The sequence below is a fragment of the Periophthalmus magnuspinnatus genome, chromosome 8 (genome assembly GCF_009829125.3).
Source record: "Periophthalmus magnuspinnatus isolate fPerMag1 chromosome 8, fPerMag1.2.pri, whole genome shotgun sequence".
NCBI classification, from domain to species: Eukaryota; Metazoa; Chordata; class Actinopteri; order Gobiiformes; family Gobiidae; genus Periophthalmus; species Periophthalmus magnuspinnatus.
The window spans coordinates 14,987,909-15,002,696 of NC_047133.1; the positions used below are offsets into that span (position 1 = coordinate 14,987,909).

The 14,788-nt window shown below is 45.8% G+C and overlaps 1 protein-coding gene across 1 annotated transcript in view; it reads left to right on the forward strand.

The window, feature by feature from the left end:
* smg1 (SMG1 nonsense mediated mRNA decay associated PI3K related kinase) overlaps positions 1 to 14,467 on the forward strand; it is a 44,549-nt gene extending 30,082 nt beyond the window's left edge. Inside the window, exons 41-64 of the mRNA XM_033971422.2 lie at positions 202 to 431; positions 1,150 to 1,395; positions 1,676 to 1,814; positions 3,599 to 3,708; positions 3,785 to 4,003; positions 4,237 to 4,430; positions 4,649 to 4,821; positions 4,902 to 5,181; positions 5,280 to 5,552; positions 5,738 to 5,972; positions 6,041 to 6,246; positions 6,535 to 6,907; positions 7,332 to 7,521; positions 7,604 to 7,878; positions 8,232 to 8,441; positions 8,525 to 8,662; positions 10,308 to 10,460; positions 10,530 to 10,709; positions 10,984 to 11,211; positions 11,941 to 12,152; positions 12,249 to 12,349; positions 12,753 to 12,926; positions 13,039 to 13,145; positions 13,665 to 14,467. Coding sequence (XP_033827313.1) covers positions 202 to 431; positions 1,150 to 1,395; positions 1,676 to 1,814; positions 3,599 to 3,708; positions 3,785 to 4,003; positions 4,237 to 4,430; positions 4,649 to 4,821; positions 4,902 to 5,181; positions 5,280 to 5,552; positions 5,738 to 5,972; positions 6,041 to 6,246; positions 6,535 to 6,907; positions 7,332 to 7,521; positions 7,604 to 7,878; positions 8,232 to 8,441; positions 8,525 to 8,662; positions 10,308 to 10,460; positions 10,530 to 10,709; positions 10,984 to 11,211; positions 11,941 to 12,152; positions 12,249 to 12,349; positions 12,753 to 12,926; positions 13,039 to 13,145; positions 13,665 to 13,742 — 4,724 coding nt within the window. The 3' untranslated portion in view covers positions 13,743 to 14,467. The remainder of the gene's footprint in view (positions 1 to 201; positions 432 to 1,149; positions 1,396 to 1,675; positions 1,815 to 3,598; positions 3,709 to 3,784; positions 4,004 to 4,236; positions 4,431 to 4,648; positions 4,822 to 4,901; positions 5,182 to 5,279; positions 5,553 to 5,737; positions 5,973 to 6,040; positions 6,247 to 6,534; positions 6,908 to 7,331; positions 7,522 to 7,603; positions 7,879 to 8,231; positions 8,442 to 8,524; positions 8,663 to 10,307; positions 10,461 to 10,529; positions 10,710 to 10,983; positions 11,212 to 11,940; positions 12,153 to 12,248; positions 12,350 to 12,752; positions 12,927 to 13,038; positions 13,146 to 13,664) is intronic.
* The last annotated feature ends 321 nt before the right edge of the window (positions 14,468 to 14,788 follow it).

Sequence of the window (14,788 nt, forward strand, 5' to 3'; positions counted from 1 at the left end):
CCGCCCACTAAAGCTGTGAGAATGTGTGAGAATGGAGTCCGTGAGTAATTGGTGGTTGGAAAAGCTGCTTGAACAGAATGACAACAATGCCTGTCAGTCTAAAACTCAGTATAAATATGAGCCATTCTTATTAGCCTACAGAACACATTCTGTCGAATCCATTGTCTCTTTGATGCAAACTCTTGTATTATGTTGATTCAGGCCTGGAGGACTTGCACTTGGATGAGCGCATCATGCAGTTCTTGTCTATTGTCAACACTATGTTCACCAAGATCAACCAGCAGGAGCAACCTCGCTTCCACGCCCGACACTACTCTGTCACTCCCCTGGGCACCCGCTCAGGGCTTATCCAGTGGGTGGATGGGGCCACCCCACTTTTCGGCCTGTACAAGCGCTGGCAGCAGAGGGAGGCTGTACTGCAGTCTCAGAAGGTCAGCTCAAAGCTATCAGTCTTAAAACAACAATCATAACAATAGTTGATAATTGTTGCCATGTGGTGGTTTTTGTTGTGGAAAAAATTACAATTCTAGATGAAAAGTAATCCATTTGTAAAGTCCTGTTAGTTTTGAAATACAGAAAAAGGTTTATTCTTTGTTACAGCAGATACAGACAAGACAGGGCCCAGGCCTGTCCTGGCCACAGACTGGTAGCCTCCTGGCCCCCCCCAAGTCTCTACTTTGAAATGTAACATTGTCATTCTGTTATAAAATACTCTGTTCATGCTCAGATGCTCTGGGAACTCAAGTGACTTTTGTTTCACACCAATATGATAATGAACCTTTACACTTAGACAGGTAGAATAACAACAAGCTTCGTGTGAGATGGAGACATGTCTTTAAATGCATTTGATCGGTGTCAGTCTGTCAGACCCAGACTAGACATTAATATGTGTGAAAGCTCTAAGATAATATTTTCTTCACAACATGAATATACTTAAAGTGAATTATGTGGGTTAAGAATTTATGATCACCACTGTGATGGAAATTGAATTCAACTATCCAACAATCATAACAAAAATATTATGAAGCAAATCGTGTGTAACATTAGCAGATAACAAGAAAACCAGGGAAAACTGTACTGTTAATGTGGTCCCATAATTGCTTGTCACGTTAACCAAGGATGTATCGTTTGCCTTGTGTTCTTGCCCAGGACTCGGGCCAGCCCACCCCCCAGGCGATGCCCTCGGTGCCCCGCCCCAGTGAGCTGTACTACAGCCACATTGGCCCGGCGCTCAAGGCTGTGGGACTGAGTGTGGAGGTGTCTCGGCGCGACTGGCCTCTCAGCGTCATGAAGGATGTCCTGAAAGACCTGATGGAGGCCACTCCCTCCAACCTGCTGGCCAAGGAGCTGTGGTGCTCCTGTACCACGCCCAGTGAGTGGTGGAGGGTCACACAGGTAAGCACCTGCACAAGCTGTGACTGTTGATTGCTCAGCTCTAAACAGCATAGTTCTTGTCATATGATAAATGCTATCTGCTAAATGGTTATGATTTAAAACATTTCATGTCCAGTCTTTTGCTCCTAGACTGGTTTTGTCTTCAGCTATAATTTTGGCAATGTTTTTTTTTTGTTTTTTTTTTACCTATTTAATAAATTCTACAATTATATGCATTAAAAATATTAAAGAATGTGGCATTTTGCTGTCATAATTGTTTTTTATGAATGTTTTTCTCCAGTCGTACGCTCGGTCTACAGCAGTCATGTCCATGGTGGGGTATATCATTGGACTTGGTGACCGTCACCTGGACAATGTGCTGATTGACATGACCTCTGGAGAGGTGGTGCACATAGACTACAATGTGTGCTTTGAAAAAGGTAGGAAGGACACCCATTTACTACAAAACTAACGATCACAACTAACTTGGGTTAACAATTGATACTTTGCAGTGACATCACATTGGGGTGTTCCACATGGATCTCTATGGTGGAATGTTCAGCAATGGTGACAATGCATACAGATGCAAAATTGATGATTGACAAGTGAGAGTGACAATCACAAGCTAGCTAGTGTTGGCTAACAGTTATTCAGTTATAGAGCACAAATTATTTCACTTGTAGTTCCAACTGAACCAGCTCTTTCTGTGTTAAAATAAAGCTCAGATTAAAGTCTAACAAGCCTCAGATACAGCAGTGCTTACAATTACATGAAATCAGACCAAACCTTTCCTGTTTTAGGTCAATTAGGATTACCAAAATTATTTCTATTTGTCTAAAAAAAATCCTTCTCACATTCTGGAGTTTAGCAATTTTTCATTACTTTCTTCAAAGTCAGATGTTCACATACATTTCATTAGCATTTGGTACCATTACCTTTAAACTGTATGACTTGGGTCAAATGTTTTGGATATCCTTGGTTATCCTTCAGCCACTTTGTAACCAGTTTGATAGTATGCTTCAGGTCATTGCCCATTTTGAAGACCCATTTGTGCCCAAGCTTTAAGTTTCTGGCTGATGTCTGGAGATGTTGCTTTCCACATAATGTTCTTTCCTCATGATGCCATTTTTTGTGAAGTGCACCAGTCCCTCCTGCAGCAAAATAATGATGCTGTCACCCCTGTATTTCACAGCTGGGATGGTGTTCCCCGGCTTGCAAGCTTCCCCGTTTTTTCTCCTCGAACTGTTTGGCCATAATGAGAATCGTTAAATTTTTGTTTCGTCTAACCACAGGACATGTCTCCAAAAATTAAGCTCTTTGTCCCTTTGCCGGAAAGAAACCATTACTCCAAACATTAAAAAGCCACATAAGTTTGCAAATGCACAAAGTGTCCTTTCAGCCCATGTCGGTACAGTACTCATTTCACTGAGGATAATGACATACTCTTATCAGCTTCAGCCAGCATCTTCACAAGGTCTTTTGCATTTGTTCTTGAGTTGATGCGCACATTTCAGACCAAACCACATTCATCTCTGGGACACAGAACGTCCTCCCTGAGCAGTATGATGGCAGGACGTTCCAAGACATGGTCTTTATACTTGCCTGAATATGCCACATTCATCTGTTCAAACAATTATACATATCTGGAAATTGCACCCCAGGATGAACCAGACTTGTTACACAAAGATATGAGGAAGAGAATTGTGGACTTGCACATCATGGGAAAGTCAAAAGAAATCAGCAAAGAAGCAGAGTGTTTCAGTTGTGTCTTCAAATACATCCACAGGTGTCTCTAATTAACTCAAATGTTGTCAATAAACCAATCAGAAGTTTCCAAAAATATGACATCATCACCTTGGTTTTCCCAGATTGTTTAAATGCACAGTAATCTTACTGTATGTAAACTTCTGACTTTGAAGAAAGTAATGAAAAATTGCCTTAAAAATGTTTCTCATTATTCTGGCATTTAGCAAATAGAAATAATTTTGATAATCCTATTTAACATGAGATCAGACTAAACTTGTCCTGTTTTAGGTCAGACAGTGAGGAAGTGCATGTGTCTTTTTATATAGTGTATGTAAACTTCTGGTTTCAACTGTAGCATCACAACCCCAGGGAATGTTGATGACATTAGCTGCAAAGTATCAATAAGCATCACCCTATTGTTCAGTGCTCATTTTGTTTATGTTGAACAATGCTAATGATGTGCATCCGTATGTGCTAGGCAAAAGTCTGCGAGTACCAGAGAAGGTCCCGTTTAGGATGACTCACAATATAGAAACAGCTCTGGGAGTGACAGGAGTGGAGGGGATTTTTCGGCTCTCCTGTGAACAGGTAACTGCGCCCCCTTTTGACATGTGAAAGTACCACAGCCTGTGTGGGACAATGATTTGACTATGGTGCTATGCAGGTGGTTCAGATGATGCGTCGGGGCAGAGAGACCCTCCTGACCCTGTTGGAAGCCTTTGTGTATGATCCCCTAGTGGACTGGACTGCCGGGGGAGAGGTGGGGTTTGCTGGGGCTGTGTACGGAGGAGGGGGCCAGCAGACTGAGACGAGGCAGACCAAACGTGAGATGGAGAGGGACATCACACGCTCCCTCTTCTCCTCACGAGTGGCAGAGATCAAGGCAAGTACAGGTGTAAAAATGTCCATTGTGTTGTTGCAACTATTACTCAACTAAAAGCAGGCATGTCATCTTAGCACACAAGACTGGCTGGTGGTTTAGGTGAAATGTCATTTATCTTTTTCTGTACATAACTTTTGATACGGTTTAGTTAATAAAATATAATAGATGAATGTTTAAAAAAAAAACAAAAAAAAAAACTAGGGTTGCTGGGCTAACTGCCTGTGTGCTTACAGGTAAACTGGTTTAAAAACCGTGACGAGATGCTGGCAGTGCTGCCACAGATGGAGGAGGCCCTAGATGAGTACCTGATGCTCCAAGAGCTGTTGTTTAAGGGAGAGAAGCAGCAGGTCACCCTGCAGGAGGAGCTGGCTTTCCTGGAAGGAGCCGAGGGCCAACCGGAGCACCTCATCCTGACACTGGAGCAGAGGTCAGACTCACAGCTGCACCATCTCAGCATTAAACCTTGAGCACAAGTCATTTTACTGTTCATGCTAATTTAAGAATAGCTCAATCTCCTCCAGCCATATTTTTATGTTTAAGGAAAATTGAGAATTTGGAAGAAAATTTCATATAATTTTTATATAACACAATACCCAAAGACATGGAAAATGTGTTTTATAGATGCTAATGGCTGTGTATGTGCAGGTACTCTGAGCACAACCAACTTCAGTCTCGACAAAGAACTGTGCAGGAGGCCATCCAGTCCAAGCTGTCTGACCTGGAGCAGTGCATCAGTCAGTACCAGGCCGCCTTCTCCAGTCTGGAGGCCACTCAGCTGGCCAGCCTGTTACAGGACATCAGCAGCCCCATAGACCTGGGTGCGTTCATAGCATTGGAAGTGCGAAGTGATCTGCAAGGGTTTGTGTTGGAAAGTGACCTCTTTGCCTCTGCTTTTCAGGTCCTCCCAGCTATGTGCCAGCCACAGCCTTTCTGCAGAATGCTGGACAGGCCCATGTGATCAGCCAGTGTGAGAGCCTAGAGGCGGAGCTGAGCTCTCTGCTGCAGCAGCGCCGTGGGCTCCTACGGAGCTGCTTGGAGCAGCTGCACAGCTATGCTACTGTGGCCCTTCTGTACCCTCGCATCAGCTTAAGACGCCACCGAGCCTACCAGTGGAAGAGCTGGTTAGAGGAGCTCATGAGGGAGATGACAGCTGAGAGATGTCAACATATCTATCGACAGTATGTACCACAGTTTTTATGGTTCACACCCCCTAAACTAGAGCCAAATATGTCTAGTGTCTTTAATCTTAACTGATTCATAAATGGTTTATTTATAGATACGAGGTGCTGTTTGCGTCCCAGACCCCCTCTCCTTCCTGTCAGTTTCTTTCCAAAATGGAGCTGACCTTACAGCATCAGGTAGCAGAGGCCAATGAGCGCATCCTGCACCAGGCGGAACGTCTGAAGGCAGAGGGAAGCAGTGCGGCTGCGTGTGAGGAGCAGCTCCAAGAGATCCAGCACTGTATCGCTGTGTTTCTGCAGGAGAATGGAGACAAGGGTGCGCTCAGCCTATCAGGAATCGTCACCTCTGCTTTGTGCACTCTCTGCAGGTAGGCTCTACCCCTCACCCTTCCACAAGTCTCATTTGTGCTACATGGTATATAATAAATTGGACTGGTCACACAAATGGCTTTTTTCTGTTCTGATACATTGAGAGCAGACGAATGACATTGAATTTGACAGTTGTAGTTTTACTGAAAGCACCATCTGTGTCTTCTCTCTGGGCCATTTACAGAAGGAACTTGGTGATGGAGGGTGCTGCAGCCAGTGCAGGAGAGCAGCTTCTGGAGCTGACCTCTCGTGATGGGGCCTGGTTCCTGGAGGAGCTGTGTAGTATGATGGGGAATGTTTGTGCTCTGAGCACCCTGCTACAATGTTGCCCCCCACTGCCCCATGACATGGATCTGCCTGCCCCTTCAGCAACCAGCCAGACCATGTACCTGGCCAATGCAGTTTATACCTGCCTACAGGTGTGTGATCATTAGGTTTCTCACACATATTCTATTCTAACGCTTTCACATATTTTCATGCTTTATAGGAGTTGAACACAAACTTCCGTCAGATCATCTTCCCTGAGGCTCTGCGCTGCATGATCAAAGGAGAGTCCACTCTGGAGAACATGCTGGTGGAGCTGGACACTTTGGTGGAGCAGGCGTCTGATGGCTTGGACCTCCAAGAGCTCATTGAGAACTTGCAAGCCTCTGCAGGACTAGAGCCTGATGGGCATTATCTGCATGTGACCAGGTCAGGACACACCCCCTCCTTAAACACACTGCTATTGTCTGATGTGATGCCTGGTGATATATAGGGCTCAGGGTTGAAAGTGAAATTACAAACATTATTGGCAAACTCTGCTATGTTTGTATGCAAGTGTTCAAAACTTGGAGATGCATTCCCTAAAACAATGAAAAATGGAATGAATTTCATTCAAAAAGTTATTTGAATGAGGTGTGACGACACAACCCCACACTCTATTCTAAAAAATAAACATTCATTATGGGAGAATAGTTTGTAACAATCCCCTGTGTCCAGGTTGCTGCGCGCTCAATACTCTGAGCTGATCCAGCCTCGCAGTGATGGCTCTGTACAGGACCTACAGGACCATACAAAGACCTCAGCTGGGCAGACCTCAGCTGGGCAGACCTCAGCTGGGCAGACCTCAGCTGGGCAGACCTCAGCTGGGCAGACCTCAGCTGGGCAGACTTCAGCGGGGCAGACTTCAGCGGGGCAGACTTCAGCGGGGCAGACTTCAGCGGGGCAGACTTCAGCGGGGCAGACCTCAGCGGGGCAGACCTCAGCGGGGCAGACCTCTGCGGGGCAGATGTCTGCGGGCCAGATGCTGCTAGTGGCTTTTGACGGCATGTTCACTCAGCTGGAGACTGCCTTTGGCCAGCTCACTGAAAAGGTAAGGATGAACTGCTTCAGGAGGCCCAGACATGGGTGGTCATGTACCAGTCATGTACCAGAGGACAGCAAGTGTGGTGTTTGCTGTCCTAACATTCAGCACACAAGGCACTATGTAATAACACAATCTAAATTTATTCCTCCTGCCCACTTTTACTTTTGACTGCTGCTAACCTGCATTTCCACTGAAGCGGGAATACTATTCATTTAAATTGTCTTGTTTTGTTTTTTTTAGATTGATTTGTGCAGATTGTTCATGTGCACCAACAAGCTGCACGCTGCATGCTTTCCCTGGCAGGGAAAGAGTGCATTACAGCTTGCAATATGTAAATTATATTTGCTGCATTAACAATCTGTCCATTAGTTGAATTGGTGATTGTTGGTGAGAGCTCTGAACCAATACTAACTGTAGATCTTGATCTCAGCTGAGCTGTGTGGAGGTGCCAGTCGCCTGGAGGAAGGTGGATGTGCTGAAGGAGGCACGCGCTGCCCAAATGCACTTCTTTGACAGCACATCTCAGAGGCAACTCATGGATGAGCTCTTCTTCCTCAAGAGGCTGCAGACAATCAGGGACTTCTTCAGACTGTGCTCCTCCTTCTCCCAGGTGCTTGCTGGTAAGATCCATACGCTGGGACTTATATTACTTACATATAGTATATAGTTGCTGACGTGTAACCACCTTTCCCATGTGCTTAGGTACCTACCCCTCTGAAGACCTGTTTCCAACCAACGGGCCAAGTGCATTAGGGGGCCAGCCACTGCACCTGCCCCCCACTTCTGCCAGTGTGGCTGTGGTGAGCGAGGATCAGATGGTCCGACCTATTAGAGCCTTCACTGCAGACTTTGTGAGGGAGATGCTGATGGGGCTGCCCAGTCAAGCCATGGGGCTGGCTCTCTGCAGCATGATCTCTGCTCTGGGACTGGACATCGTCAGCCACGTGGAGGCCAAAGACTTTGGAGCAGAAAGCAAGGTGTGCTCAGCATGGATATTTAACTTAAAAGTACCTGATGATAGGGCAACATCTTAATCAAATGTTTAACTATTGACAAACATCAATGGCTTTTGTCATCTTTAATACTGTGGAAAAAAGGAACAATGGCCAAGACAGACCTAAAGTGCAACAGACGGATGTTTAGACACACATAGAGCAGCAGTTATTGTCTCTTACTTGGATCAAACAGTGACTCCATTGATTCTGGTGAAAATGCGCAAATTGTTTAAATCATGTTGTTTTAAAAGGAAAGGCCTGTAGTTGCATGGATCTTATACAAGATATACATCTCCAGTATGTCCCTCAGTCTAATGCTTCTTTGGGCTCTGCAGGTTTCTCTGGAGGAGGTGTGCAAGACTGCGGTGGAGCAGTGTTTGGCTTCAGGGCGTGTCTCTCAGCTGCTCCTGAACAGGGCCACAGTGCTGGCCTCCTCCTTCGACACAGCCTGGAAGAAGATGGACCTTCTCCGCAGGCTGGACACGGGCCTGGAGATAGCCAAGGCCAGCTTGCAGCGCAGTCAGCTCCACACGGCAGTGTTCCAGGTACAAGCAAGATAGACTGCTCACATCATAGTACTGTATATAACCCATATTAGTACTTAAAACTGTGGTGTATCTGAGTACAGTGGCAGCACGAGGATGTCCTGGGCTCCAGCAGTCAGCCTCTGAGTGTGAGCATCCCCCCTCGTTCTGTTATCCTCAATAACATGAAGAAGAAACTGTATAAGCTGAGCCAGGAGGAGAGCGCCATCGTGTCCGTGCAGGTACTGTGGTCGATAATTGTTCAAGAGAGAAAAGAGAGGTGCGCAATGTCAAATCTGTCGTTTTTTGGGCAAAGTCCTTGAAAAGGTTGTTTACCAACAGCTTATTAGCTTCCTCGAAATGAACAACTCTTTTGATGTTTTCCAATCAGGTTTTAGACCCCACCGCAGCTCTGAGACTGCTCTTATCAAGGTGACAAATGACATCCACCTGAACACTGATGCAGGCAAAGTTTCAGTCTTGATACTGTTAGATCTGAGTGCCTGTTGATCATGGGATCCTCTTACAGAGACTAGAGGACTGGGTGGGCATCTCCGGTACGGCACTAAACTGGTTAAAGTCCTATTTAGAAAACAGAGAGTACTTTGTTGAAATTGGAAAATGTATCTCAGACAAAATGTCCCTGACCTGTGGTGTGCCCCAGGGTTCAATCCTGGGACCCCTGTTGTTCAATGTCTACATGCTGCCGTTAGGCCAGTTAATACGCAGCAATAATGTGTCCTACCACAACTATGCAGATGACTCTCAGATCTGTGTCTCACTGGCAGCAGGTGAATATGGACCAGTGGATTCACTCTGCCACTGCATCCAACAGATCAGTTGATGCAAAACAACTTTCTTTAGCTAAACTCAGACAAGACTGAAGTCATCATCTTTGTTTCTCTACGTTTCTGTGGGCCAGTCAGCAGTCACCTCCAGTCTCTCTAAAACCTTCAAATCAGGCTAGAAATCTAGGGGTAATAATGGACTCAGACTTGAACTTTAACAGCCACATCAAATCAATAACATCTGCAGCTTTTTACCACCTAAAAAACATTGCAAAAATCAAAGATATACTGCCAAAGCCAGACTTGGAGAGACTTATCCATGCATTTGTCTCCAGTAGATTAGACTACTGTAACGTCCTGCTCACTGGCCTCTCCAAACGAGCCTTAACACAGCTGCAGTACATCCAGAACGCTGCTGCTCGGGTCCTGACTAGAACCAGGAAGTACGAGCACATAAGTCCTGTGCTCAGGTCTCTGCACTGGCTCCTGTAGCTCAAATAATAGACTTTAAAGCAGCTCTGCTTGTGTATAAGTCTCTCCATGGCCTAGGTCCAAAGTACATCTCTGACATGTTAGTGCCACATGAACCATCTCACACTCTGAGGACTTCAGGGACCGGCCTCCTGCTGGTGCCCAGAGTCGGGACTAAACATGGGGAATCAGCGTTTAAGTTTTATGCAGCTAAAACCTGGAACAGTCTTCCTGAAGATGTAAGACAGGCCTCGACTTTGACAATGTTTAAATCCAGGCTCAAAACAGTTCTGTTTAGCTGTGCATATGACTGAAAGGTTTTTATTCTGCCCCATTCTCTTTTAATGGTAATTTTATGATGATTATTTGTGATTTATTTTTTATGTTTTGATTTGTGTGATTTTAATATCTTTCTTATTCTGTAAAGCACTTTGAATTATCTTGTGTACGAATTGTGCTATACAAATAAACTTGCCTTGCCCTTGCCTTTTCACATGCACGGGTCCTCCAACAGTAGGAGATGTAATGAATAAGTGTTACATTCATGTGTAACAATCAATGGATATGCCTATATCATCTTAAACTGATGGAAGCTACACTCTTCTAACATGTAGCTTTGTGTGTTCAGGAGAAGCTGGTGTCCCTGGAGGCCAGTATCGAGCAGCGATTGAAGTGGGCAGGAGGAGCCAACCCCGCCCTGGCCCCAGTCCTGCAGGACTTTGAGCTGACCATCAGAGAGAGGAGGGCCATGGTGGCCAGGGAGAACCAGCGCACCAGCCAGGTAATCTGCTTTGCTGTTATTTCATGAGTATGACGATTCCACATCCACTCACTGGTTGCTGTCCTGCAGGTGACCTTCTTGTGCTCCACCATCTTGAACTTGGAGAGTCTGAGAACACGCACCCCAGAGGCTCTCAATATGGACGCCACCCTGTTTGAGCTGTTGAAGCGCTGCCAACAGACGTGCTCGTACGCAGCCCAGTTCAACAGCAGTGTGTCCTCCCTGGAGCTGCAGCTGCTGCAGAGGCTGGTTAGTCCGTTACCTGCACATCTACCAGAAGGTTTTCTGTACATGGATGGGTACAGTGGAATGTATGTCCTGAGTGTGGAGGCTTTAATGACTATCCCATGGCTCTCTTGTTTTGAATGATATCCTTTGTTCTCAATCCTCTCCTCCCCCCCTCATACATTGATCAGTCTAAATATGTCTGGTAGTATTGATCTTTGCTTGGTGGTTGTGACTGAGACATACAGTTAGAGTTGTACTTGTAAGTGTCAGATGTAACTGTGTCCTATGGTTGCAGAGCCCTGTGCTGGACCTCCCCATCGGCAGCCCTGATTGGCTGAGTTGTGCCCGCAGACGTCTGGAGGAGGAGTTGGGGGTTGAGCAGAGGAAACAGGAGGAGCAGGAAAGAAAGCTGGAGACCTGTGGAGAGACACTGCAGCTCCTGGTCGACTCCATCAAGAGCATTCTGTCCACTCACAACCGCCAGCTGGGAGACGTGAAGCACCTGCTCCGAGCTATGGCCAAGGTCGAACTGCTCACATTTTTGCACCAACATACAGTATTTAGAGTTTATGTAATCCCTCAACACACACTTCAACAATAATAGCGCAATTTGTTTTTTAAGTATTTTAACTTTAAAGTGTGAAATATGAAATGAGGACGGTGAAACTAAATGCTTTTGCAGTTCTAGTTAATACTATTAAAGTACTTGTACCTGATTTGAAACTATGAGTCAGGAACATGTTTCAGTTTGAACTGCTAGCCCCACCCACTTAGCTGTTTCTGTGTCATGGTGCAATATCACAGTGGCAGAAAGGACTGTCCGTTTGTTTGTTTTTTTGTCAGAACTATATGCCACTATCCCAAAGGTGTATAGTGGCATATATAGATTGGACAACTGTAAGGACACTACTGATTATGCACCAAGAGAGAATCCAAATAACAATAGTATCAGGCAATTGTTAGGCACTTTGTTACCAGGAATCATGCCTGATTAACACTGAACAATAAAAGGTGATCCTGTGGCTTCTGTGATAATTATTATTTGAGAATACAGTGTAAAGTGAATGGATTATATTGTACAGATTATAATTTATCTCTTGTGTAGCTTCTTTTAACAAACGGCACATAAGAGCATTTATTTTGACATTAATTAAAATCAGGTACAGGCCCTTTAAATGCCTGAATGCAGTCTTTCTTAGTCACTCCTTAATGTTGTATGTCTGACCGCTATGTCCCTGATGGCCTCCCACAGGACGAAGAGGCCGCTCTCACAGAGGGGGAGGAGGTGGTCTATGAGGGCTGTGTGAGGCACTTCCTGATGGAGTACAAGGCATGGCACGACAACATGCAGCTGGCCCTGTTTACCGTGCTGCAGGCCAGTGGGCAGCCACGCAGCCAGGAGCAGCTGGAGCTCCTAGAGGAAGTGCCGGGCACACTCAAGGAGCTGCTGCCCCAGACCCAGAGGTCAGGGGGTCTCAGAACGCATTACCAAGTGCACATAATTTTGAATAGTTCTAATAGTTCTTACAATAATACTGTTGTGTACTGTTTTGTGTGTAGTGTGTACAATGGGCTGGTGGGCTTCGCATCTCCTCTGGTCACTGACAAGGACACCACCTGCTACAGTCCAGTGAGCTCTGCTCAAACCACCTTCGCCACAGGTACATGAATAGAACACTACGTAGTGAATTCTCACAATGGCAGTACTTGACTGCCGTAGTGAGAATTCTTATAATTTATATAGCCTTTTTAGGTTATTTCCAACTGGTTTGTTTTCTGTTGGCCATAGTATGTGGCCTGCCTCTGTCTTCTTTGATTGGCTGTACAACTGTTATTAGTAAAGCAAATATTTAACATGTTTACCTCATATCTTGGGACCCAGATGTCATGCTTATGAAAATTAAACATACTGAGTAAATATCATTAATTTATTTAATTCCACCTCAGAACAGTTTTACAGCAGGAAATGAAAGTGTAGGGAGTCATGCAGTCATAATGTGCAATGAAAGTACATGCATTTTTATTCTGACTTTCTTATATATTTGTTTTTCTTTACACCATCAGCCGTGCGGTGTAGCTTGGTGAAGACCCAGCCAGACTCCATGTCCCAGAATGCACGCAAGACCCTCCCACGCAACATCGCCACACCAACTGACACCCCCCCAAGTGCTTTAGTGGTGAATAAGGGCCTGAACCCCAGTCCCAAGAGGGCTCTGCGGGACCCCAAAACAGGCCGAGGTAAGCCCCTGCCCTGCCCCTCTGCTTCACCTTGCTCTCTGCTGCTCCTGTTTATTGCTACCCCTTGGTGAGTATGGTCTAACCCTGTGCTCGGTGTGCTCGGTGTGTGCAGCTGTGCAGGAGAGGAACTCGTATGCCGTCAGTGTGTGGAAGAGGGTCAAGGCCAAACTGGAGGGCCGTGACATCGACCCCAACAGGAGGATCAGCGTCACAGAGCAGGTACCTGTACAGCCCGTACACCATTGCATGGAGCTCCTAGCCTCCAATTTAATGCTTAGGTTTAAGACTCTTTATCATCAAATTATTTTTATACTACTATTCCTGTTATTCACTTTGCAACATTGAAATTCCCCTGTTGTGGTACATATGATGGTTCTCTTGTCTTGGCTTCACGTTGCTAACAGCCTAACAATTAAATAAAAAAAGAATTGCTAAACCTGCACATCGTTTAAAATAGGACTTGGGTGACAGTTCACACTGAGTTCAGTGTAGTTCAATGCACTTAACTAATAACAAATTCAGAAAACAACTAAGGTGTGTTGGTTCCTCCCTTCAGACAGATGTAAGATGGTGACAGAATCTTGTCAGAGCTGAAGAGGCCTCGTGAATGAGTGGCCAAAAATATTCATGCCAAAAACCTTTGTCCAGTTGACAGAATAAAATTTTATTTTACAAGATTTCCAACAACTGGATGAGCCCCTCTCTGGTTCTGTTATACTCAGTGTTGTTTATGCTTAGGTGGACATGGTGATTAAGGAGGCCACCAGCTTGGAGAACCTGGCCCAGCTATATGAGGGATGGACCGCCTGGGTGTGAGCTCACACTGCTTCTTGTCTTTGGTCCAGCGAAGGCTTGGAGATCCACCAGACTCATGTGGGTCTGGGGGCACAGCCGTACCGGAGCACACGGGGGGAGGAGCTGGGAGGCACCCCGCGCTCCTGGCACCCCTCGCCGGCAGCCGCACGACCCGCCACATGAGGGCCAACACAACGCCCTCTTGGCCTGCGGTCAGCCCGTCTTTCTGGGTGTGGGTGGTAAAGTGCTGTGGGATGGGAGAGGGGGACGGACTTCTGCGCCCCCCCCACACACCTGCACAGCCTCTCAGACGTACCCATCAACAGTGCATCCCGTTGGGCCCCTGCAGCTCTACTCTGGGCTCGGCCTTGTGGTTCCTGGAGAGGTCCAGGAGGAGGGGACTGAAGCTCAGCGGGACATAAACTACTCGGACATGTTTGTGACCCATGTGAACCTAAAGAACAGGACTGTAGAGCAGCCTGCTCTGACAGAGCCACAGGCTGCTGTCTCAGACTGGACTGTCTGTAAGCGTGTAGTGTCCTGTTGGCTCAGTGCTAGTGTTTTGACTTGTCTCTTGATATATTGCTTTCCTCGTGTACTCACCCCAGCCCTACTGCCTGCTTTTTATTAACCTTCCTTCTAGTTTTACCTTTTTAGTGGGACATTGGTTTGGTGCTGGTGAACACAATTTCTTATGATTTTATTGGAATTTGTTTGATGCTAAATAAATCTGAAAGTTAACAAGATGTGCTGTGTTTTGGTATCCTTGCAGTAATGTCGAGTACTGTTGGGGGTTCTCCTGTCATATGTTCAAAACTGCTTCTGTCTCTAAGACACATTAACACATTGTGAGTAATCAGTGAATATATTGCACAAGTCTGGGTGGGTTTCCTTCAGTATTTTGGCTATCCCTCAGGTACTCCTACCAAACCTAGCTCAAGATTGGGAGATGGGGGCCCCCACTCCTGACAGATTTCTCCAGCAGGATTCAGGGATGGGGCAAATGCAGCAGAGAAATTTTCCACATAATTAATACTGATTTCATAATACAGAGCTACCATGAATGA